We start from the raw sequence: 24248 nt of genomic DNA on the forward strand, positions 1-24248 counted from the left end.
ATCACTGCAAAGCTTTTACGTAATTCAGGGTCACTAACTGTTTATTCAAAACAAAGGTACGGTTTATGAGTTAGAACAAAAAAGTACTCAAGTTAAGTACAATTAACAAAACGTTTTTCGCGTTTGTTAACCGCAAAAAGTTCCTTGTTTAATATCATTGGCTGTCAGTGTATAATAAAAAGTTAAATTTGCTCAAGTAACATTATTGATCTGCACCGACCACTGACGGTAAGGACGTTTTCTTAAAGCTGAGCTTGCAATTGGTAAGTGAATGACTTTCTTTTAATTTATCCTTTATTCTCTCACGTGCATGGCTCTTCAATGTGTCCGGTTGACCGGGCTGGCTCAGTTACCGAGATCTCGCCTCACACCAATTTCCTTTGTAAAAATTTCGATGTGTTCATATAAGAAGGCGGGCCAGCCCCGTTACGACCCTTTACCGAGATCTTGGTTGATGAAACTGAGATCACGGAAACCGGGATGAAAATTTTCCCAAGCCCAGTTACCGCAATGAACTTTTTTGAGAAAATAGCTTCGCTTTTGCAGCTTGGTGGTCAAAAAAGGCATAATTTTGCCTTGTATGTATTTCTACTTAAGAAGTATGCAAATTTGCTCTATACACGCCGGGTCAGCTGTCTCAAAAAAGTCGTCATTTAGTTACCGCGGTCAAACCAGCGGTCTTACCCAAAACAAAATGGCGGCTGGAAGAGAACGTTTCTCTCCCGAACAAATAATCGAAGAAGTTTCTGTGGAGAGTGTGGAAATCGAGGAAGATGAAGGGTCAGAAGTTAGTTTGGAGGAAGTTTTGGAGATGTCGATTAGTAAATTTACTGCTTTGCGGCCTTCTATCTCGAATTTCTCCGATTTTAGAGAGGAAGCCCGTCGGCTAATGCTGAATGTCTACGGCCGGTATAAGGATGGGGTGCATGGTATGGACAGATCACTAATGTCTTCCCTCCCAGCATGGCCCATGATCACATCAGAAGCTCTGATGTGGCTAAATGGGATGAGAAGGCGGTTGTCCGCAAACCCGAAGGCTTCAAATCCATGGACCATAGAGTTGAAGCGTGACCTCCCCCAAGAAATCTTTGAAATTATTATGAAGTCTGTCCAGGGGGGACCTTCAGCTTTTGGCGTTTCAGTGGAGGACAGAGTGATTAAATATACCCACAAAAACCGTCTCCTTCGCGATTTTTCGAAGTTTGCTGGCATCCCTCAGAGTGAAGTTGCAGAGAAGCTTAAGAAAAACTTTGGGGGGAAGCGTAAAGGATTTAAAGCACAGGTGCTTGTGAGTAGGGAGAGGCCTTTTGTGATAGGCTATAACTGCAAGCGAAAACAGGTGACTCTCGCTTGCAATTATGGTTGTTGGAATGAGTTTGGGTACAGTTTTCATGGGTAGTAAAAACATGAAATTACCATCTCTTTTTTTATTTTATTTTGAAATATACAAACTATTTTAAAGTGTTTTCTTACAAATACATTGTAACTGATGTACTTTTCTTTCAAAAAGTATTGTCTTTCTGCCCCAAAAGTGACTGCTTTTAATTAGCAGAAAGGTTATGCTTCAGTTATTTACACGTATCGCTCCTTTTTTATGCATGTGGAGTTGTGGCAACCCTCTGCTCCCTGTTTTCCCACTAGGCAAAATCCTTAAGCATCTTGAACAAGGTGATACAAATGTTTTTTTTTTTTTTGGTTTATTACTATTTTTTTTTTTGCAAGTAGTTATTAGTCTGTTACTTCTGGGCCTGAAGGAGTCTTGACAGTATTCCCAGTGAATAATAATTATAGTGACTGATAGCCACTGCTCTCTAATTAAGTAATAATTTAGTAATTATAATAATTGGTGATATCTGAAGACACTAGTACCCCTTTTTGTCACTAGGCATCTTTGTTGTGTCTGAGACATCCACTATGCAAGGTACTGGCTATCTTATAGGATTGTTATGCTATATTTACAGTGAAATTATGAAAAGTGTTAATAACTATTTGTTGGAAAGAAAACCAGGCAGGTGGGAGATGAATAAACTGCAAGCTCTAAAAATAATTAGTTTTGTGGTTTTTTTTTTTTTTTGTGTGTGTGTGTGTGTGTGGCTCAACCAGGGTTTAATTGGTCACAGCAAAATACCCAGAAATGTTTTACATGTAGGTGTTCACTGTTTCAACTCTCAGAGTGGCCACCATGCATTATGACATTATAAATCACGGTAAAGTTACATAAATGGAGTTCTGTGCAGTCATTTGTGAGTCAACAGATTCTGAAGGAAATGCTGAATTTTCTGAAACAAAAACAGACAACAACAGCCTATTACTGTTGATCATGTGCTGTTTAATCACTCTAATAACCAAATGTGGTGGCTGCATTTGACAATTCACATAACTTCACTGTTGCATGATTTTAATACTTCCTGAAACTAAGATAATCCTGCAACAATTTTTCCTTCTTTTACACTTTTATGGATTAGTGTCATGAGATGATCTCAACTCTTGTCAGTAGGATCAGCTTTATGCAGTCCACAGTAGCAATAGTTACTGTCATTAAAAACCCTTTGAGGAATGTAAACCTCTTTACTACAAGTGTAGGGGCAAGGTTCATGATGTTGTTCAGGTAACCAAACCAACATAATAAATTCATGCCTGAATATTTCAGCCCATCGATGTTGGTAGATAGTGTTTGCACTTAACTTAAGCAAAGCTATATGTTTGGCTTCCCTACCTTCAATTGTAACAGTTAGAAGACCCTGACCATATTTATCATAGACCTGCCTGGCATGAGCAGGCACAACATGGCCTATGGTCCAGATAGTAGGATTTATGGAGGTGGGTAACAGTAGTGCATTCGCACGGTAGTACTCTTGTGCTAAGGACTGAAGTTGCTCAAGATGAGTATCTTCCACTTCAAATCGATTGATGATCGAGCACAAATCCCTCAGCCTTAACCCAACATAAGCTAGGGCGAGCACAGTCTGCCGTTGTTTCTGACCGTCTCCCTCCTCCCTCAAATAAGTCAACAACCTTGCAAAGTTGTGACAAAACAACCGTGACTTTTTGCCCATAAAACAATACTGTAAATCCCCTTGCTTACCCTGTGTCTCGTCAAACCATTTCCGGACCTTTTTGGCCAAGTAACCAGTCTTCACTTCACATTTTAGGGCAGTGACCAGTCTCCCAAGACAGGTATCCTGTGGCACCTCTGCAAATGTTTTTGGTATTTTGGATTTTGCCACTGCCTCCTTCAACAGTACTTTGAAAAAATACCCCCAAGCATTATTTTTGAGGGGGATCTACAAATTATATTACCTTATCTTACACCTAAGCACAGGTGGGCTGCAAGTTCCCCATGGGTACAACCCTCGCAACAACAGAGTGAGGTTGTGATTTCAAAGAAGAGGCATATGAAGCTCAAGTTTAACAAGTTCTCAGAACATCTAACTTTATCATTTCATCATGAATATGTGGACTGCAGTGGTCCTTCTCAGCACTATAAAATTACTTATCCATGGTTATTGACTGTTAATATAATATCACCAGTTATAAAAGTCATAATTGTAGCATGTTGCTTCTAAGATCTGTTTTGATCAGATTTTTGTATTTCTATTTTTTTAATGGGAGGTTTCAACAGAAGATGCAATTATGACCAGGCTGATTATTAAAGATTATGCCACACTTTATCTTATTAGTGGCCGCCCTTATAATATCACAGCAAGCTGGCAAAAAGCATTCCATTGTTTTTAAAACCTTACCCATTCATTTCAAGACAAATGTCTCCACATGCTGTTGCTGTTGCTTAAACCTACTGGTATAGTTTTAATTTTTATCTATGCAATTGCAGTGATTATTGCTACATGTTACTTATCCTTGATTATCGTCCGTTAATAAATATCACATGTATAAAAGGTATGATACTATTGTAGCATGTTGCTTTTAAAATCTGTTTTGATCAGATTTTTGTATTTCTATTTTTTAATGGGAGGTTTCAACAGAAGATGCAATTATGACCAGGCTGATTATTAAAGATTATGCCACACTTTATCTTATAAGTGGCCGCCCTTATAATATCACAGCAAGCTGGCAAAAAGCATTCCATTGTTTTTAAAACCTTACCCATTCATTTCAAGACAAATTTCTCCACATGCATCCATGCATACATGCTGTTGCTTAAATCTGTTGGTATACTTTCGGATAAATATCTTTGTGTTTGTCAAAATCACAGAGCTGCAACGATTCTGTGTGTAAATATGTAAATATATTTCAATTATATTTCAAATATTAAACTGCGTGCAGTTGAATGCACTTTTATCGTCCATTTTGATTCACTTTGATACGCCTTCAATAACAAAACCAAACAAGCAAGTTTTTCCTAGATCAAATGACGATTTCTCCTCAACTGCGTGACTACTTATATTGTTATTGTCGAAGAAGAATTTCTTACTGGATCGTATTACAAAATAAGGTCGATCTTTATTTAAATGAAGGCCCAATACCGGACAAAAAAGCGAAAACATATATATTAAATGATCATCAATAGTTGAGCAAAGAATATGTAAACATGAGGAGGAAATCAAACAGAAATAGAAGCGGATTGCAGTCGTGGATCAATAATTTTCACGTCAACAGCTAGAAGCTTATCAGTCTAAGTTCACCTTATTTTCAGTCTCTGAACTTTTCGCTGCAAGGTTTTCACCTCTGTTGAGATGCTGGCTTTCTCTTTCGCAAGCTCTTCCTGTAGGCTTTTCCTTGCCTTTACGAATTTTCCTACGGCAAAGCGGTTACACGCATTTCGCCTAATAGGCATCGCTGGTGTCGAAGATTCAGAAAAATAAGACAAGTAATTTAAGCACTAGTCGATTCGTATGAACATCTGATACAAAATACCCCGAAGAAAAAGCAATATTTCTGTAAAAGTAAAGCAAAATCGCCAAAACAAAAAACATACGATTCTTACCGAAGGTTTGAAGTTTCCAAAATTCTAGCACTCGACTCTGTGTTCAGAAGAACGAAAAAGCCTTTTGAAGCTGAAGGTAGTCATTTTCAGGCCGGTTCCTTTTAGCGCCATAATGGGGCTAAGGCAGAGAGCGAAGGAATTATTACATATTTAACTTTTACCGTCGAGTTTGGTACCAAAATAAACCTTGTTTTTCGCGCTCTCACGACAATTCGTTTTTGATTCAGTCCGCGCTTTCCCAGGTTGCAAATCGAGCGCTTTATATACCCCTGTAAACTAGTTCCCAGGTCTACCAGTAAAAACAACGGCCAGGCCGCCATCTTTGGCGACATTGGCGTGACTAAAAATTGCCGACAGCTGACCCGGCGTGATAAGTAAAATTGCAAGTGTCGATAAAGCTACGATAGTCGCGAACGATGCAACTTTATATGTCGATATTTTGGTTTCGTCTCTTAAATTTCATCCCGGTCAATCGGGCTGAAATTTTTCATATGAACAGACGACAAAATTCGTCCCGGTAAACGAGACGGCCCGTTTACCGTGCTCACGTGAAGAGGCCCGCAGGGAAAAATTAATGAGTACAAAGGATATATAGCGTTAGCAGCAGAAAAAATCTACCCTTGTAGTCAGAATTAGCTGTTGTATTTAGACAATTTCTTATTACTGCGCGGACGACGAATATATAAACCAACATCAAATGATTTTGGATTTAATTTTTTTCACTTCTTGTTCAAGATGTTGTTCAAGATAGAACTTAACTCGACTAAAAGTATTTCTTTAGAACGGAACGCAATTTAATTGTAAATGCAAAACTTAACAACGATATTATAAACTGGATAAACTTTCGTCCATAGACCGACGTAATAGCTAACTAGCTGCGGCGGAGTATTGTTTTTCTATCCATCTCTCTCTTACAGCAGTGCAAAACTAGTCGGTTGAAAACACAGTGGCTTCGATTTTGTCCAAGATTATCTCTTTTGTTTCCCAAATATTGGCATTGCCCGGGTTTTAAACCCCGAATCAAGATGTTTCCAATTTTTTTTCGGGATCTCGTAAACTCAGATTGTTATAATCGTTAGCTCTTTGCAAAATGGCTTTTTTGGAACATTAAAGCTTTTTATTAATTTTATTTTGCATCAAAAACATATCGGTGCAGGAATCAACTTGAATAATAACTAGGATATCAACTAAGTGACGCGTTCGCCCTGACGGTATTTTTTCCGCGTTGTAAGGCTACTAAATTACCCTGTTTTCTCCACGCAACAACGACCACATCATGTATGCACACACAGAACAGATCAACTGCGCTCCTTTGACAAAAAGCAAGGACGGTATACAAAGCCGGCATTCAAAACAACGGTTTACTCTCAAATTTTGGTCAACATATCACTTGACTATTTACGACCACTTCAACTTTTGTTTTTTTCGCTTAGTGTAATAGTAGGTCATTAGTCGACCGATGAAACTTTGCAAATGGCCTGTGTATAATCATGATGGAACACTGTACATGCTATAAATTTGGTACAGGTCATTGAATAACGGCAAAAAAGATTTATTTGAGTTTCTGGTGTGATAGTAGTGGCTGCAGCTTAGACCTTTATTTGCTGTTCCTGGTATTCATTTGCATAGAAAACATCGTCAAGGCGAGCGCAATTTCGAAAACTTTCAAAACATCTCAGTAAAAGAAGGTGGTGCGATTTTTATTTATCCTACATTCCCGAAGATCACGAAAAAAACAAGAACTGAAGAATTGTTGGCGATGGTAAACATTAGCGAGCTGTATGTGTGTATAATTTTGCGTGTCTCTAAAGCAAATTGAAGCCTCTACCTGGCGTCTTTAAGCATTGTGGGCACGTTACCCGTGAAACGAAAACTATTCATTTGGTAAAATAAAACCATTGACGTTCCAAAGTTAAATCCATCAAGTTTTCAAAGCACACACAAAACAAAACAAACATAATAGATAATCGTTTTACTTTATACCATTTAAGCTTCATTGTGACCACTCTCGACCAATCAGGATTGAGTTACTCGAACTTATAATTTTTTTTTCCGTATATTGGTCTTATCACTAGATTATCCAATGTTAAAAAGGAAAATCTGTCTGTGTAGAGTAGAGTAGAGTAGAGTAGAGTAGAGTAGAGTAGAGTAGAGTAGAGTAGAGTAGAGTAGAGTAGAGTAGAGTAGAGTAGAGTAGAGTAGAGTAGAGTAGAGTAGAGTAGAGTAGAGTAGAGTAGAGTAGAGTAGAGTAGAGTAGAGTAGAGTAGAGTAGAGTAGAGTAGAGTAGAGTAGAGTAGAGTAGAGTAGAGTAGAGTAGAGTAGAGTAGAGTAGAGTACTAGAGTAGAGTAGAGTAGAGTAGAGTAGAGTAGAGTAGAGTAGAGTAGAGTAGAGTAGAGTAGAGTAGAGTAGAGTAGAGTAGAGTAGAGTAGAGTAGAGTAGAGTAGAGTAGAGTAGAGTAGAGTAGAGTAGAGTAGAGTAGAGTAGAGTAGAGTTTCACCTGTGAACAGGTGAAACCCTATGTTGATGATTTTTTTATACGCAATCTTTTTTCTGTAGCGGATATCCCACAAGATCGAGTATGATGCTGACAGTTAACTTCGCCCTGGTGGCAGTCCTTCTGTTGCCCTGTGTCACTCATGCTGCGTATCGCTTTGAGGAAGACCGTCACTCGGACGACAGCTCAAAACCGGTTGGTGATGAAACTGTGCATAATTAGTAAAACCAAGAGCGGTATATGATTTTGTATTGATTCAGGCTTTGTATAAGCATGCAGAATTAAGAGTTAGTTATCGTTTTACCCTTGAGTAAGGTGTCATGGTCTGGGTTTTGGCCTTAAACAGGTTCAAGGTTTGCATGTAAGACCTTTTGCAGCAGAAACCTATTCTAAATTCACGCGAGTGTCTCCCCCCCCCCCCCCCCTCCCCCCACCCCCGGGAAGGGATGGTGGTACTTACTACATAAGGTTTTGTATTGAGGGTTACATACGGTTCGTACACTGAATTTTCTCTCCGTTATTTTGTAGTGTCAACCAGAAAAACCATCTGGAAGTAGTTGTTGTGGCGGCTGTGTACCAGGAATTCCAGGTATTCCTGGTAGTCCTGGTCCCGCAGGACCAGCTGGTATGGCGGGTCTCCCAGGGAACAAAGGTGCCGATGGACCCGAGGGCCCTCAAGGTCCTTCAGGAGAAAAGGGCGACGCAGGAGGTCAAGGAGGACAAGGGCCTGTAGGCCCTGCAGGCCCCCAGGGTCCTCCAGGGCCCGTAGGAGGTGCCTGGAAACAGTGCGTATTTAAAAATCTTAACGACGGGAAGGACGATGGCTTAATCAGGGTAAGTGAGAACAAGTAAATAGCGATAAAACTTAAGGCTTACAACTCATTGAGGTCAAGTTCCTTTCGGGGAATATTTAAAAAACAAAAGTTGAGTTGAGTTTTTGACAGGCATAGTTTGGACTTTAGTCGAGCATTTTAGTCTGGGATGATCAAATCTGTTAATTAATAAGTTATTCTCAAAACCTGTAAAAGAGGTTAAAAGAAGTGAAGGGTTAGACGATTATTAGGAAGGCTTTGTTACTCATCTTTTTTTACACTAAAATTTTCGTAGGAATGTGTCTTCCAAAAGCAGTCCGACGATACCGGACTGCGTGTGTTCTGGAATGGCCCACTTCGTATCTACAACTGCAATGCCTGCTGTAAGAGGTGGTACTTCACCTTTAATGGTGCGGAATGCACTGCGCCTGACGCCATTGACGGTGTTGTCTATATGAGATCCGGCGCATCGCCAAACGCTATCAAAGATCTTCACCGGGTCCGCATGATTGAAGGAGTGTGCGAGAAAGTCAGCAAGGGAGAAGTGAAGGTGGGATTCTGGGTCGGTAACTGCGCTGGTTACGGTGCTGCTGACGCGTACACTGGGTGGAATTCAGTGTCCCGGATCTACGTGGAGGAGGTCCCGCCACCGCAGCATTAGATTTTCTTTTGACGAGGATCAATTGTCATTCAGTGACAAACTGAATGGACTCAAAAGTGGCTCCTGAAGGCTTTTTTTTATTGCTATAGTGAATGATTGCATGTGCGCAGTTTATTATCAATGCAACGATATAGTTATGATAAGCTGACAAATAAGTAAAGCTCTTCTTGTTAACAGACATGGTCAGGATATGTTAAAAGTACCTTTAAGAAAAAGGTTTACATGAATGTTGTGTATGCTACAAAATCAATGTCACGAAATACTGGAGTCTAGCCTTTTTTTTAAATTTGAAAACTTTCAGATATCAGTCCCCATGCCCTACGAGGAGAAAAAAAGAAAGAAAAAAGAGCTGACAGCGTAAAGTTAATGACGTCACTACCAGCGCGCGTGGCTCGTGTGAGCAAGTCACTAAAATAAAGCAGGAAAAAGGCCCAGGGGGGTACTTGGGATTTCAAGGGAAATGGATGACCGAAAGGGGGCAAAAATCAAAACCCAAATAATTCCTAGGACTTCGAACATAACCCAAGCGAATCCCTAGAACAAAAATCAACAGCAAAACACGTATTTTCTACCTTATTCGCAGAACTATGCAGCCAAAGCATAGCATTGTTTTAAATGTGCAAAACATCCATACTTAGATAAATCAAAAAAAATACTTGTCCTACTTTCCCAACCAAAAACTCCCGGAATTGAAAACTTCGAACCCTCAAAAATCCTTTGATCATCCCCGTCACTTGGAATCCCGAGTACAGCCACCCCCCCCCCCTCCCCCCCTCCCCCGGGGAGAAAAGAGTGTAAGCACGACAGTAAATGTGCGCGGAGCATACATCACAAAAAGCGTCTCAGACTGTGGTGAGAAGAATAAGTTCTTATATGAAAAAAAAGAAGTTTCGGCTTGTGGATAAGAACATAAAATGCACTTAACTTAACCCTTAATATGCTGAAATTACTCCAAAAAACGCGTTTTTTAGCCGTTAATCGATTTTCTTAATTGGCTCTACGGTCCTAAATTTCTCTAAACTTTGCTAGAATGCAATTTCTGACACTGCATTAAGTATTTGATGACATTTCCATGTAATAATGTACAACTTTTTACCTTGGCGCATGCGCATAAGCCAAATGGATGCGAATACTTTACCATGTCTAGAGTAACATATTACGTGTACAACGAGCTACTCTACTTTGCTTTGCCTAGGATCATATATATCGCGGAGGCTGTACAAAAAGTTCAGGCGAAAAGATTGAGGTGTTTAATATCCGCTTCTGCAAAGCTATTACGTTGATCGCTAATATTGTTTGTGAAAACAAAGAAACGGGTTATGCGTTAGAACAAAAAAGCGCTCAATTTTAATTGCAATTAGCAAAGTTTTTCCTGTTTATAAACCCCAAAACACCCCTCGTTTAATATCACTTTTGTTTGTTTGTAAAAATATTTTAACATAGCAGTAAACGGTATTGATCATGATCCTCTGCGACCATAGCCACCTACGCAGACATGCCACAAGAACGTTTGTGTAGGAGGCCACTGCGACCACTGACTGCTCTCATTTTGTATATTGGGTTAATTCTCTGCTTGCCCATCCAGCATTGAAATATGCAAATGAACACCACCGTTTTTCGTTATTTCCCTTTAATTCGTATCCTTTGAGCCGAAAATGCGATGTGACGGCGGTGCGGGTGACCACAGTATGCGCAGCGTAACAGACTTCTAGCGCAGTTCCCCTTTTTTAGCTAGGCCAGCGTGAAGCGAAAAAATGGCTGTGGAAAACCTGGAGGCAAGACGCGTGAAAAAAAAAAAAAAAAGCTAACGCTTCACCGCCCTCGACGTCCTAAGAAAAGAAAGGCTGACTGCTCGCAGTACTAAGTGCGCGGGGGTCGCGTGATTAAGTCACCGGCTTACCGCGAGAAAAGCGTGTAAGTACGATACTAAATGCACATATTTCTAGAGGCTGCTGAGACTGGCGAGAAGAATGAAGTCTATTATATATATGCTTTTTGCCTTACGTGCGTCGCACTCTCCAGCCCTGCAAAGCTCTTATGTTGATCACTAAATGTTTTCAAAATAAAGTTACGGCTTGTGAATAAGAACAAAAAAGTGCTCGCAGCTAAGTGCAGTTAGCAAAACTTTTTCCGTGTTCGTGAACCCCATAACACCTCCCGTTTAATAAACATCATGATTGTGTCGGTTGGTTTTAAACAGGATAAAAATATTATACACTGATTGCAGAAATCGTGTATTGATCTGCTAAGACCACTTCGTATTTGTTTCTGTCTATTGTACTTATTATTTTTCCTTCCAATATTGAAAACAGCACAAATGAGACCAATTTTCTTCGGTGGCTGCGTCTTATTCAAATCCTTTGATGTGATCGAAGCTTGTGACAACTTCACTAATATAAGCGCGCGCGGAGCGGTTTTGTATGGCATTAAAAAAACGCGGGCTAATCGATCGGGAAGGTGTGAATTCGTCGCTAAACGCGAGTGGAGCGTGTTAGTCTGTCACCAAGCGTGCGCGAAGCGTATAGAACATCACTGCAAAGCTAAAAAATAATTTATGATCACTATAACTGTTTATTCAAAACAAAGGTACGGTTTATGAGTTTGAACAAAAAAGCACTCAAGTTAAGTACAATAAGCTAAACTTTTTACGCGTTTTTTAACCGCAAAAAGTTCCTTGTTTAATATCATTGGCTGCAGTCAGTGTATAATAAAAGAGTTAAATTTGCTCATAGTAACATTCTTGATCTGCACCGACCACTGAAGGAGGTTTTCTTAAGGCTGAGCTTGGTAAGTGAATGACTTTCTTTAAATTTATCCTTTATTCCCTCACGTGCATGGCTCATATTAAGGCCTCTTCATATGTGCCCGGTTGACCGGGTTGGCCCAGTTACCGAGATCTTGCCTCACTCCTATTTCCTTTGTAAAAATTTCGATGTGTTTATATAAAAAGGCGGGCCGGCACTAGCCCGCGGCCGGTGATTGATATCTCGGTTATAGAAAGTAAGATGTAGATTTCCTCATATAAACATTCAAGCCCGGTTACCGGGATGATGATTTTTTGAGAAAAAAGCATCGCAGCTTGGTGGTCAAAAAAAGGCATAATTTTGCCTTGTATGTATTTCTACTTAAAAAGTATGCAAATTTTCTCTATAAGTAAAATTGCAAGTGTCGATAAAGCTACGATAGTCGCAAACGATGCAACTTTATATGTCGCTATTTTGATTTCGTCTCTTGACTTTCATCCCGGTCAATTGGGCTGACGACTGACAAAATTCGTCCCGCTAAACGAGACGGCCCGTTTACCGTGCTCATGTGAAGAAGGCCAAAGGAAAACACAGTGGCTTCGATTTTGTCCAAGATTATCGCTTGTGTTTCCCAAATATTGGCCTTTTTGATGATTGCCCGGGTTTTAAACCCCGAATCAATATGTTTTTAATTTTTTTTCGGGATCTCGTAAACTCAGATTGTTATAATCGTTAGCTGTTTGCAAAATGACTTTTTGGAACATTAAACCTTTTTAATTATTGTTATTTTTTATTTTGCATCAAAAACATATCGTGCAGGAATCAACTTGAATAATAACTAGGATAACAACTAAGTGACGAGTCCGCCCTGACGGTATTTTTTCCGCATTGTAAGGCTACTAAATTACCCTGTTTTCTCCACGCAACAACGACCACATCATGTATGCACACACAGAACAGATCAACTGCGCTCCTTTGACAAAAAGCAAGGACGGTATACAAAGCCGGCATTCAAAACAACGGTTTACTCTCAAATTTTGGTCAACATATCACTTGACTATTTACGACCACTTCAAATTTTGTTTTTCCGCTTGGTGTAATAGTAGGTCATTAGTCGACCGATCAAACTTTGCAAATGGCCTGTGTATGATGGAGCACTGTACATGCTATAAATTTGGTACAGGTCATTGAATCACGGCAAAAAAGATTTATTTGAGTTTCTGGTGTGATAGTAGTGGCAACTTAGACCTTTATTTGCTGTTCCTTGTATTCATTTGCATAGAAAAAATCGTCAAGGCGAGCGCAGTTTCGAAAAACTTTCAAGAAGGTGGTTTGATTTTAATTTATCCTACATTCGCGAAGATAACAACAAAAGCAAGAATTGGTGGCGATCGTAAACATTAGCGAGCTGACAAACGAAGAAACATGTTGCCGCGACACGTCCCGGCATTGTGCCTGCGGATTGTTTCTTCGTGTGTAGAATTTTGCGTTTCTCTAAAGCAAATTCAAGCCTCTCTCTGGTGTCTTTATGCATTGTGGGCATGTTTCCCGTATAACGAAAACTACTCATTTGGTAAAATAAAACCATTGACGTTCCAAAATTAAATCCGTCAAGTTCTTAAAGCACACACAAAACAAAACAAAAATAATAGATAATCGTTAAGTGTCATTGTGTCCACTTTCGAACAATCAGGATTGAGTTAATCAAACTTATAATTTTTTTTTTCGTATATTGGCCTGATCACTAGATTATCCAATGTTAAAAAGGAAAATCTGTCTGTGTTGGGTAGGGTAGGGTAGGGTAGGGTAGGGTAGGGAAGAGTAGAGTAGAGTAGATTAGATTAGGGGTTGGGTGGGGTAGAGTAGAGAAGGGAAGAGTAGGGTAGGAAGGGGTAGGGTAGGATAGGGTGGAGTGGGTAGGGTAGGGTAAGGTACGGTAGGGAAGGGTAGAGTAGAGTAGAGTAAAGTAAAGATGAGTAGAGTAGAATAGAGTAAAGCAGAGTAGAATAGAGTAGAGTAGAGTAGAATAGAGTAGAGTAGAGTAGAGTAGAGTAGAGTAGAGTAGAGTAGAGTAGAGTAGAGTAGAGTAGAGTAGAGTAGAGTAGAGTAGAGTAGAGTAGAGTAGAGTAGAGTAGAGTAGAGTAGAGTAGAGTAGAGTAGAGTAGAGTAGAGTAGAGTAGAGTAGAGTAGAGTAGAGTAGAGTAGAGTAGAGTAGAGTAGAGTAGAGTAGAGTAGAGTAGAGTAGAGTAGAGTAGAGTAGAGTAGAGTAGAGTAGAGTAGAGTAGAGTAGAGTAGAGTAGAGTAGAGTAGAGTAGAGTAGAGTAGAGTAGAGTAGAGTAGAGTAGAGTAGAGTAGAGTAGAGTAGAGTAGAGTAGAGTAGAGTAGAGTAGAGTAGAGTAGAGTAGAGTAGAGTAGAGTAGAGTAGAGTAGAGTAGAGTAGAGTAGAGTAGAGTAGAGTAGAGTAGAGTAGAGTAGAGTAGAGTAGAGTAGAGTAGAGTAGAGTAGAGTAGAGTAGAGTAGAGTAGAGTAGAGTAGAGTAGAGTAGAGTAGAGTAGAGTAGAGAAGAGAAGAGAAGAGAAGAGTAGAGTAGAGTAGAGTAGAGTAGAGTAGAGTAGAGTAGAGTAGAGTAGAGTAGAGTAGAGTAGAGTAGAGTAGAGTAGAGTAGAGTAGAGTAGAGTAGAGTAGAGTAGAGTAGAGTAGAGTAGAGTAGAGTAGAGTAGAGTAGAGTAGAGTAGAGTAGAGTAGAGTAGAGTAGAGTAGAGTAGAGTAGAGTAGAGTAGAGTAGAGTAGAGTAGAGTAGAGTAGAGTAGAGTAGGGTAGGGTAGGGTAGGGTAGGGTAGGGTAGGGTAGAGTAGAGTAGAGTAGAGTAGAGTAGTGTAGTGTAGAGTAGTGTAGTGTAGAGTAGAGTAGAGTAGAGTAGAGTAGAGTAGAGTAGAGTAGAGTAGAGTAGAGTAGAGTAGAGTAGAGTAGAGTAGAGTAGAGTAGAGTAGAGTAGAGTAGAGTAGAGTAGAGTAGAGTAGAGTAGAGTAGAGTAGAGTAGAGTAGAGTAGAGTAGAGTAGAGAAGAGTAGAGTAGAGTCACATCTTTGTTTAGAGAGAGCGGGAGGGTAGCACATGACAGTGAAATTTAAGTTATAAACCTGTGGCCCTTACATGTGAACAGGTGAAACCCTGTGTTTATGATTTTTTTTATACGCAATCTTTCTTTCTGTAGAGGATATTCCACTACATTGACTAAGATGCTGACAGTTAACTTCGCCCTGGTGGCAGTTCTTCTGTTGCCCTGTATCACTCATGCTGCTTATCGCTCGGACGACAGCTCAAAACCGGTTGGTGATGAAACTGTGCATAATTAGTTAAGCCAAGAGCGGTATATGATTTTGTATTGATTCAGGCTATGTATAAGCATGCAGAAGCAATAGCTACATTCCAAGTCATACAATTCTTAGTTATCGTTTTACCCTTGAATAAGGTGTCATGTTTGGGGTTTGGACCTTAAAAAGAGCCTTGAACAGGTTCAAGGTTTGCAAGTAAGACCTTTTGCAGCACACACCTATCCTAAACTTGTTCACGGAAGTGACCCCTCCCCCCTCCCACCCCTCGGGGGGATGGTGGTACTTACGACATAAGGTTTTATATAGAAGGTTACATACAGTTCGTACACTGAATTTTCTCTCCTTTATTTCGTAGTGTCAACCAGAAAAACCGTCTGGAGGTAGTTGTTGTGGTGGCTGTGCACCAGGAATTCCAGGCATTCCTGGTAGTCCTGGTCCCGCGGGACCAGTTGGTATGGCGGGTCCCCCAGGGAACAAAGGTGGCGATGGACCCGAGGGCCCGCAAGGTCCTCCAGGAGAAAAGGGCGACGCAGGAGGTCAAGGAGGACAAGGACCTGTAGGCCCCGCAGGTCCCCAGGGTCCTCCAGGGCCCTTGGGAGGTACCTGGAAACAGTGCGTGTTTAAAAATCTTAACGACGGAAAGGACATTGGCTTAATCAGGGTAGGTAGAGAACGGGTAAATAGAGAGTTTATTATAGGGGGTCGTGCATTCCGCAAAACACCATATTTTGTTTTTTCTAGGCCGCAAACAGCTTTTGTTTTCTCATAAGGACCTAAATCGCCATACTTTTATGACCGTAAACCGCCAGATAAATTCGAATGTATCCGCAAATCGACGCTCAAAATTGGCTTAAGCCGCCAAAATGCCAGAATATAACAGACCCTCTAAATAGCGATAAAAAGAAAGGCATACAATATCACTGAAGTCAAGTCTTTTAAGAAATTACTGTCCGAATCCAAATTACCTATAGAATTAAGCTGCAGTTGCTCTTTCTGTTGACTGTAATTTTCAAAGACCTTTTTAATTGTAATTTTAGCTTCATTTTTAATTTTAATTAAAATTGTAATTTTTTAATGAACTTTTTATTGTAATTTTAGATAATTGAAATTGTAATTACCTTTTAACTAGAATTATATAAATAGATTTAGCCAAGCCTAAAAGCGGAGCTCCCCTGTAATTTACTTTGCCCTTTATTAAAATATCTAAATTCACTGACCGTAGGCATAAAAAATAGTTAGTGAGCCCGCAATCCAATAGAAAATCCATTTTCCGGTCAACTTTATAAAAACATAAAAATATTGAAGATCCGATACCAGGATTCATTGTAAGAAGATAAAAAGCGTTCTCTGGTAAAAATGTTTTAAAAATTATTAGCTTTCGACAGCCAGACTGCTGTCTTCGACGGATAAAAATGAAGTGATAAAATGGCCTAAAAATTTAAATATGACTAGCGAATCGCATAAATTAAAAAGTTAAAAGTATGTGTAAAAGAATGTTAAACGGAATGCTAAAAGTGTATAAATTACTGTTTGTTTAAAAGAATGTTATATTGTCCTGGCAGAGGGCACGAATTGTTGTCGGCCTCGACCGTTTTTGCCGTGTGCCACGATTCAAGTGTCTTTCTAATGCGATTGTTTCCCTTGTCAATTATCTCCGCGTTTTCAAAGTCGATGGCGTGATCAAGAGTCCAGGCATGTTTTGCTACATTGGAGCCTTTAGCGCATTGTTTAGTATTCCTGATATGTTCTTTTCGCCGTGTGCTAAACGATCTTTTTGTCTCGCCGATGTAACTCCAGGGACAAGACGCACAAGGGATTTTGTAAACAACATTGCACTGGTCGACGACCCGAGGTCGAAACTTGGGAACAGAGAACTCTTGTTGTAGTGTCTTGATTGGCTTGTTGGTTACTCGGATATCGTGACTTTTGAGAATTCTTGTAAGAGGTTCGGTAATGCCTTTGATGTAAGGGAGGACCGCGAAACTCTGATTATTCATTGGATCAGCCCAACTGAAGAACATCCCAACCAGTTCTTCAGGTGAAGGTGTTGGGGGGTTCGAAGATTTCTTTCTTATGATATCAGCTGTGACTTTTGGTGGGTAGCCATTAGATTGTAACGCGATGCTAATGCGATCAATTTCACGGGCTTTTCCAGATTCCGAGTTTGGTAGTTTTAGAGCTCTATGCAAGAGTGTCGCTGCAGTGCTGATTTTGTGCTCTCTGTCATGATGTGAGCGAAAGTCAAGGTATCTATCCGTGTGTGTGGGCTTCCGGTAGATATCAATGTTGAGCTTTTTATTGTCGCGAGAAATAAGAGTGTCGAGGAATGACAACTGGCCATTAGATTCGTGCTCAATGGTGAAGGAAATATGCGGGTCGATAGAGTTCAGAGAATCATGGAAGGAAGCAACAGCATTCTTCTTGATGACACAAAAACTGTCGTCAACATAGCGTTTCCAGATTTTGGGTGGAACAGGGGTTGAATTGATTGCTGTTTCTTCAATTTCCTCCATACATAAATTGGCTACAACGGGGCTCACAGGACTACCCATGGCACAGCCGTGGATTTGTTTGTAGATGTTGTCGTTGTAAATGAAATAATTGTTGGACAGCACAAAATTTAATAAACAAATTATGTCATCAATGTCTAGACTGCTCCTGGAATGGAGAGAAGAATCATCTTCTAATTTCTTTCTGATGTAGTTGCAAGCTTTTTCCACAGAATAGCGGTGAATAACGAAACCACGTCAAAGGAGACCATAGTTTCGTCATCTAGGATGTTGATGTCAGCTATATCACGGGAAAAGCTATGTTGACGACAGTTTTTGTGTCATCAAGAAGAATGCTGTTGCTTCCTTCCATGATTCTCTGAACTCTATCGACCCGCATATTTCCTTCACCATTGAGCACGAATCTAATGGCCAGTTGTCATTCCTCGACACTCTTATTTCTCGCGACAATAAAAAGCTCAACATTGATATCTACCGGAAGCCCACACACACGGATAGATACCTTGACTTTCGCTCACATCATGACAGAGAGCACAAAATCAGCACTGCAGCGACACTCTTGCATAGAGCTCTAAAACTACCAAACTCGGAATCTGGAAAAGCCCGTGAAATTGATCGCATTAGCATCGCGTTACAATCTAATGGCTACCCACCAAAAGTCACAGCTGATATCATAAGAAAGAAATCTTCGAACCCCCCAACACCTTCACCTGAAGAACTGGTTGGGATGTTCTTCAGTTGGGCTGATCCAATGAATAATCAGAGTTTCGCGGTCCTCCCTTACATCAAAGGCATTACCGAACCTCTTACAAGAATTCTCAAAAGTCACGATATCCGAGTAACCAACAAGCCAATCAAGACACTACAACAAGAGTTCTCTGTTCCCAAGTTTCGACCTCGGGTCGTCGACCAGTGCAATGTTGTTTACAAAATCCCTTGTGCGTCTTGTCCCTGGAGTTACATCGGCGAGACAAAAAGATCGTTTAGCACACGGCGAAAAGAACATATCAGGAATACTAAACAATGCGCTAAAGGCTCCAATGTAGCAAAACATGCCTGGACTCTTGATCACGCCATCGACTTTGAAAACGCGGAGATAATTGACAAGGGAAACAATCGCATTAGAAAGACACTTGAATCGTGGCACACGGCAAAAACGGTCGAGGCCGACAACAATTCGTGCCCTCTGCCAGGACAATATAACATTCTTTTAAACAAACAGTAATTTATACACTTTTAGCATTCCGTTTAACATTCTTTTACACATACTTTTAACTTTTTAATTTATGCGATTCGCTAGTCATATTTAAATTTTTAGGCCATTTTATCACTTCATTTTTATCCGTCGAAGACAGCAGTCTGGCTGTCGAAAGCTAATAATTTTTAAAACATTTTTACCAGAGAACGCTTTTTATCTTTATAAAAACACGTTACCTCGATGAGTTATACACCTGAGCCCGCGATATGATCACGTGATACTGGTCAGCGGATACCTTGTATTGACAGCTGTCAATTGACCATAACTTGGATGCCCAGTAACAAATAGATGAGTGTTTATCTACAGTATTTCTGAAGTGCGCAACACCGTACGCCGTACGTACGCGCCCGCGAGCCATGCCGCTAGCCATGATGACCATGAAAACTCAAGTTCATGGTTTTCCCATTTCTGTGAATTTTCTATGGGTATGGGGCTCCGCTCTGCGGCCCTTCGGGCCGCTGTGGAGCTCCGCTATTATATAGATTTCTATTTATTCATGTCATAATCACAATGTTGTACATATACACTTTTTACCTTTTTAACCGTCTTTTATTTGTAATTTTTAAACCTTTTTCATTTCGATTCACGAGAGCGTTTTAACGAGCTACGGCTCCTAAGCTCTTCGTGTATAAATAAATTATGTCTATGTCTATGTCTATGTCTGTCTATGTCTATGTCTAAAGTATTTAAAATCCTGAAGAAATGTTAAGGACTGGACGGTTTTGAAGGTATTTTCTTACTCATCTTTCTTTTTACACTCAAATTCTGGCAGGAATGTGTTTTCCAAAAACAGTCAGACAACACCGGACTGCGCGTTTTCTTCAATGGCCCACTTCGTATCTACAACTGCAACGGCTGCTGTAAGAGGTGGTACTTCACCTTTAATGGTGCCGAATGCACTGCGCCTGATGCAATTGACGGTGTTGTCTACATGGCTACCGGTGCATCGCCAAACGCTATCAAAGATCTTCACCGGGTCCGCATGATTGAAGGAGTGTGCGAGAAAGTCAGCAAGGGAGAAGTGAAGGTGGGATTCTGGGTCGGTAACTGTGCTGGTTACGGTGCTGCTGACGCGTACACTGGTTGGAATTCAGTGTCCCGAATCTACGTGGAGGAGGTCCCGCCACCGCAGCATTAGATTTTCTTTTGACGAGGATCCGTTTGTCAGCTTGTTTTCCCAGTACGGCAAAGCATATAAACCTTGTAATTGTTTATTCAGTGACAAACTGAATGGACTCCTGAAGGCTTTTTTTTTATTGCTATAGTGTAACTATTGTTTTCTTTGTTTCTTTTTTACAATGGTTTACTGAATTTTAGCAGTACTCATAGTATACGTCGCCCGTCAATAAAGTTGTTAATGATTGCATGTGCGTAGTTTATTATCAAAGCTCTTCTTGTTAACAGACATGGTCAGTGTATATTAAAAGTACCTTTAAGAAAAAGGTTTACATGAATGTTGTGTATCCTAAAAAATCAATGTCACGAAACACTGGAGTCTAGCCTCTTTTTTAAAATTTGAGAATTTTCAGATATCAGTCCTGGCTCATGCCCTACGAAGAGAAAAAAAGAAAAGAAAAAAGAGCTGACAGCGTAACGTTAAGAACGTCAATATAAGTGCGCGTGGTTCGTGTGAGTACGTCACTAAACACGAAAAGAGAGTATAAGCACTACACTTCATGTGCGCGGAGCGTACATCACAAATAGCGTCGAAATAGCGTCTGAGACTGTGGTGAGAAAATAAGTTCATCTATGCTTTTTGCCTGATATGCTTCGAGTTTACGAGCTCTGCAAAGCTCTTGAATTGATCACTGAATGTTAATTTGCAAAACAAAGTTATACGGCTTGTGATCGCATAAGAACAAAAAAATGCACCCAACTTAAGTGCAATTAGCACAGGTTTTTCCGTGTTGGTTAACCCCAAAAAGTCCTCTGTTTAATAATTATTAATGTCGGTTTGCGATAAAACCGTATGAAAAAATATTGCACATATGGTTTCGTGTACTGATCTGCTACTTACGACCACTTTGTATTTTTTGTATATTATATTGGGCTAATTATTTGCCCGTCCAACATTGACAATAGCAAAATGAGATTTAACAGAGCTTGTAAACACTTCACTAATCGCGCGCGCGTAGCCGTTAAGTACGTCACTAACCGCGCGCGGAACGTGTACGTACGTCATTCAACGCAAAAGGAGCGTAATAGTGCGTCACCAAGCGTGTGCGGAGCAAACAGAACTGAAAAAAAATATATTTTTTCTTTGTACTTTATACCTTGCGCCCTCGAGCTCTGAAAAGCTCTTACGTAAGTCACACTAATTGTTTATACCGGTAATTCAAAACAAGTGCAGGTTTTGAATAAGAACAAAAGAGTACTTAAGTTAAGTGTATTTTTAAATTAAAAATACACTTAACTTAAGTTTTGCTTAAAAGCAAAACTTTTTCCTTGTTTGTTAACCGCGAAAAATTCCTTGTTTAATATCATTGGTTGTTTGTATATTTAAAAATATTTCATTTGTGCATAGTAGCATTATTGTTCTGCACCGACCACTGACGGAAAGGACGTTTTCTGGAAGCTATTGCTTGGTGAAGTAATTCTTGCATATGCATGGCTCCGTTTTAGCTTGCAAAAAGGCAAAGCCCCAAAATAAATGACTGTAAATAATATTTAGCTTTATCCGCAGAAAAAACAAACAAAATTAAGTTACAGCCATGCGGTGCACGCAGTGTCAGCAACAAGTAGAGATTATACAGGGTAATCAATGTCCTTTCTGGGTCATCGAGGAAATAAATTCTGTACTCTGCATGCGTTCCGTTATACAAACTAAATGCTGCGTTTAGACTAACGGCGACCTATAGTTACCTATACTATTGGATTCAAAATAAATTAGCTGTTGTATTTAGAAAATGCTTTTACTGCAAGAACGACGATTATCTTGACTCAATTTTCTTACTCATCTTTCTTTTTAAACTGAAATTCTTCGTATAGGAATGTGTTTTCCAAAAGCAGTCAGACGATACCGGACTGCGTGTTTTCTGGAATGGCCCACTTCGTATATACAACTGCAATGCCTACTGTAAGAGGTGCAGGGGCGGATCCAGGACTTTTCAAAGAGGGCCGGGGTGGCTGTTGACAAATACTTTTGTTTACTATCTTGTTTAAGCCCCTTTTTTATGGAGAGGGGGGGGGGGGGGGGGGGGAGGGTTATCAGGCTTTAAGGCAGGATTTTTAAAGTGGGAGTCCAAATTATTTTGTGCCAAATTATTATGGACCGCAGACTTTATGCCCCTAGGGGGGGGGGGGTATGCTCCCCCAGAAAAATTTGAAAAAGTTTAAGCCTCTTAAACGTGATTTTCGTGATTTCTGAGTAGGTTTAGACATCTTTCATTGAAATTTGATGTTGAACTTACGAACTTACACGAAAGAACATATATGCGTTGTTTTGTTTACCCACGAGCATGCAAATTTTTAGCCCTGGCAAAGTGGCCAGGAGATGACTTGGAGAGTCAATGCTTTGCTTGTGAAATCGCTTCGTTCAATTTTGATTCATGCAAAGAAAACAGTAAGAAAACTGGCTAAAAGGGTGCAAATGCTAAACATATTAACACTTTTTTCACCTTACCCAGTGTCATTGTCCTTATTATCTATTTTTTTGTGTTCATTTTCATTTTTCTCGTGGATCAAGGGGGGTGGCTAGCCACCCAATCCACCCCCCCCCCCTGGATCCGCCGCTGAGGTGGTACTTCACTTTTAATGGTGCAGAATGCACTGCGCCTGACGCCATTGACAGTGTTAAGTACGCCACTAACCGCGCGTGGAACGTGTAAGTACGTCATTAAACGCGAGAGGAGCGTAATAGTGCGTTACCAAGCGTGTGCGGAGCGAACAGAACTGAAAAAAGATATATTTTCTCTTTTCCTTTAATACCTTGCGCCCTCGAGCTCTGAAAAGCTCTTACGCAATTCACACTTATTATTTATTATTCAAAACTGACAAGTAGTGGTTATGAATTAGAACAAAAGAGTACTTAAGTTAAGTGTATTTTTGCAAAACGTTTTCCTTGTTTGTTAACCACAAAAAATTCCTTGTTTAATATCATTGGTTGTCTGTATATTTAAAAAAGTTTCATTTGCGCAATGAACATGAGAATTGCATTATGCAAAAAAAAAAAAAAAAAAAAAAAAAACCCTTAATCGGACAATAACTAAATATTGAGGGTTTATACTTTTTCTTAGTCAATGATGTGAACTTTGTATTGCTTAGAGCTGCTTTGTGGAAGAAAGTTCATGTCACTCATTGCAATCAGCTAAAATAATAATAATAATAATAATAAGAGTTAGACAGTCAGGAAACAACACGTAGAGAACATTCCATCTGGTAAATTTTATTGGACCTTTATTGTAATATTTCGATCACTGCCCATTCCAAAGATAAAAATCTATTATGTATAGAAATATATATATATTTTGCCACGGAGAAGTCATATCGTTAGTCTCGAACCCCCTTTGGTAAAGTCCCCCTCCCCAATCTCTTAAATATTGCACCCAAATTTACTTTAAGAATAGACCACAAAACAGTCAACTTATTTTCTCTTAAAACGCTTCTCAGAGAGCGGAAAGCGCAGAAAGCGTGGACCGTCACGTGCGAGCGTCTCTCCCCAGTCTGACTCTGTATCTTGAGTCTGTCACTCTCCGCTCCAGACCTTTCGTTGGACGACCACACACCCGTTCGCATAACAAATACTACTGTTTTGCAGTCTACTTAAAAAGTGAAACGTTTATTTATTTATTTATTTATTTATTTATTTTTACACATTTTAAAAATCACTATAAATAAATTACTGTTGTTTTTTAATACCGTTTTAGAAGTTATGGTGCGTGCGTGATTGCGTGACTCGAGTTATTTGATCCATACAAGTCACGACAAGTATGAGTCACGCAAGCAGTCTCCATTGATCGAAGATCACAACTTTTTCTCCATCTTATGACACTGAAGACACGACTGCTCCGACATTTGATGAGTCGTCAGCTCTAGAGCAACGAAACCACACTTTTCGTAAAATTCAACAGCATTCAGGGAAGAGTGCACAATCAAACAACCAGCTTCGCATTCCCTTGCTCGCTTCTCCAGTTCTTTCATAAGCGCAGATCCCACCCCTTTCACGCCACAATCTGGATCAACAAAGAGCCCTCTAATCCGCATAGTTTTTTCCTCAGATTCTTTGGGATCTGTTCCGGTATCTGCTGTCAGATGACCAAACCCGATAACTTTCCCTACTTTCTCGGCGACTACTATTTCCTTCGCTGCAATAGAGGGGAGATACTTTGCTTTGTTCTGCCTTGCAACCCAAACATTTACATCCTCTGTGCTGTAGTGAGTGGAACACCTTTTTCTGATGGCTTCGGTATGGATTTTGTAGATGTTCTCCGCGTCTGTTTCGGTCGCGTTGCGAATCGTCAAATCGTCCCCCATTTTTGTTTTGCGTCCGC

The 24248-nt window shown here is 40.1% G+C and overlaps 5 protein-coding genes and 1 pseudogene across 7 annotated transcripts; 3 read left to right on the forward strand and 3 right to left on the reverse strand.

Annotated features, from left to right (window-relative positions):
• The first annotated feature begins 215 nt into the window (after positions 1 to 215).
• LOC144651881 (collagen triple helix repeat-containing protein 1-like) lies at positions 216 to 19997 on the forward strand. Of its 2 annotated transcripts, XM_078511932.1 has the most exons (5): positions 216 to 236; positions 11680 to 11700; positions 14871 to 14985; positions 15347 to 15652; positions 19532 to 19997. In XM_078511932.1, the coding sequence occupies exons 3-5, from the start codon at positions 14896 to 14898 to the stop codon at positions 19895 to 19897; spliced, it is 762 nt and encodes a 253-aa protein (XP_078368058.1). In that variant the 5' UTR covers positions 216 to 236; positions 11680 to 11700; positions 14871 to 14895; the 3' UTR covers positions 19898 to 19997. The 2 variants fall into 2 exon arrangements, with proteins under 2 accessions (XP_078368058.1, XP_078368057.1); XM_078511931.1 differs by lacking the exon at positions 216 to 236 and having other exon boundaries at positions 11656 to 11700.
• On the forward strand, positions 216 to 20081 carry LOC144651869 (collagen triple helix repeat-containing protein 1-like). Of its 2 annotated transcripts, XR_013570377.1 has the most exons (5): positions 216 to 263; positions 7503 to 7635; positions 7969 to 8274; positions 8548 to 9001; positions 20025 to 20081. XR_013570377.1 is itself a non-coding variant. In XM_078511919.1 (4 exons), the coding sequence occupies exons 2-4, from the start codon at positions 7525 to 7527 to the stop codon at positions 8911 to 8913; spliced, it is 783 nt and encodes a 260-aa protein (XP_078368045.1). In that variant the 5' UTR covers positions 216 to 263; positions 7503 to 7524; the 3' UTR covers positions 8914 to 9090. The 2 variants fall into 2 exon arrangements, 1 of the variants encoding a protein (XP_078368045.1); XM_078511919.1 differs by lacking the exon at positions 20025 to 20081 and having other exon boundaries at positions 8548 to 9090.
• On the forward strand, positions 619 to 2047 carry LOC144651902 (uncharacterized). The gene has a single exon (XM_078511971.1). It carries the CDS (start codon positions 695 to 697, stop codon positions 1397 to 1399), a length of 705 nt encoding a protein of 234 aa, XP_078368097.1. The 5' UTR covers positions 619 to 694; the 3' UTR covers positions 1400 to 2047.
• LOC144648218 (uncharacterized) lies at positions 1670 to 4795 on the reverse strand. Its single transcript, XM_078507836.1, has 2 exons — positions 4685 to 4795; positions 1670 to 3284 (listed from the first exon to the last, which is right to left on the reverse strand). The coding sequence occupies exons 1-2, from the start codon at positions 4793 to 4795 to the stop codon at positions 2481 to 2483; spliced, it is 915 nt and encodes a 304-aa protein (XP_078363962.1). The 3' UTR covers positions 1670 to 2480.
• Positions 15965 to 17752, reverse strand: LOC144651623 (uncharacterized; annotated as a pseudogene).
• A 3076-nt stretch (positions 20082 to 23157) lies between the features above and the next one.
• On the reverse strand, positions 23158 to 24240 carry LOC144651945 (putative N-acetyltransferase YafP). The gene has a single exon (XM_078512019.1). It carries the CDS (start codon positions 24229 to 24231, stop codon positions 23722 to 23724), a length of 510 nt encoding a protein of 169 aa, XP_078368145.1. The 5' UTR covers positions 24232 to 24240; the 3' UTR covers positions 23158 to 23721.
• Between the last annotated feature and the right edge of the window lie 8 nt (positions 24241 to 24248).

Source organism: Oculina patagonica, chromosome 4 (assembly GCF_052425735.1).
Source record: "Oculina patagonica isolate OP01 chromosome 4, crgOcupat, whole genome shotgun sequence".
NCBI classification, from domain to species: Eukaryota; Metazoa; Cnidaria; class Anthozoa; order Scleractinia; family Oculinidae; genus Oculina; species Oculina patagonica.

What these genes read in the sequence shown, in the direction of transcription:
- LOC144651881 (XM_078511932.1), top strand. Translation starts at nt 14,896, where the DNA reads ATGCTGACAGTTAACTTCGCCCTGGTGGCAGTTCTTCTGTTGCCCTGT. An exon ending in CGGACGACAGCTCAAAACCG is followed by an intron (nt 14,986 to 15,346) that starts GTTGGTGATGAA and finishes TTTATTTCGTAG; the next exon opens with TGTCAACCAGAAAAACCGTC. An exon ending in AGGACATTGGCTTAATCAGG is followed by an intron (nt 15,653 to 19,531) that starts GTAGGTAGAGAA and finishes AAATTCTGGCAG; the next exon opens with GAATGTGTTTTCCAAAAACA.
- LOC144648218 (XM_078507836.1), bottom strand. Translation starts at nt 4,795, where the DNA reads ATGCCTATTAGGCGAAATGCGTGTAACCGCTTTGCCGTAGGAAAATTC. An exon ending in AAGCCAGCATCTCAACAGAG is followed by an intron (nt 3,285 to 4,684) that starts GTGAAAACCTTG and finishes TATAATTTGTAG; the next exon opens with ATCCCCCTCAAAAATAATGC.
- LOC144651869 (XM_078511919.1), top strand. Translation starts at nt 7,525, where the DNA reads ATGATGCTGACAGTTAACTTCGCCCTGGTGGCAGTCCTTCTGTTGCCC. An exon ending in CGGACGACAGCTCAAAACCG is followed by an intron (nt 7,636 to 7,968) that starts GTTGGTGATGAA and finishes GTTATTTTGTAG; the next exon opens with TGTCAACCAGAAAAACCATC. An exon ending in AGGACGATGGCTTAATCAGG is followed by an intron (nt 8,275 to 8,547) that starts GTAAGTGAGAAC and finishes AAATTTTCGTAG; the next exon opens with GAATGTGTCTTCCAAAAGCA.
- LOC144651902 (XM_078511971.1), top strand. Translation starts at nt 695, where the DNA reads ATGGCGGCTGGAAGAGAACGTTTCTCTCCCGAACAAATAATCGAAGAA.
- LOC144651945 (XM_078512019.1), bottom strand. Translation starts at nt 24,231, where the DNA reads ATGGGGGACGATTTGACGATTCGCAACGCGACCGAAACAGACGCGGAG.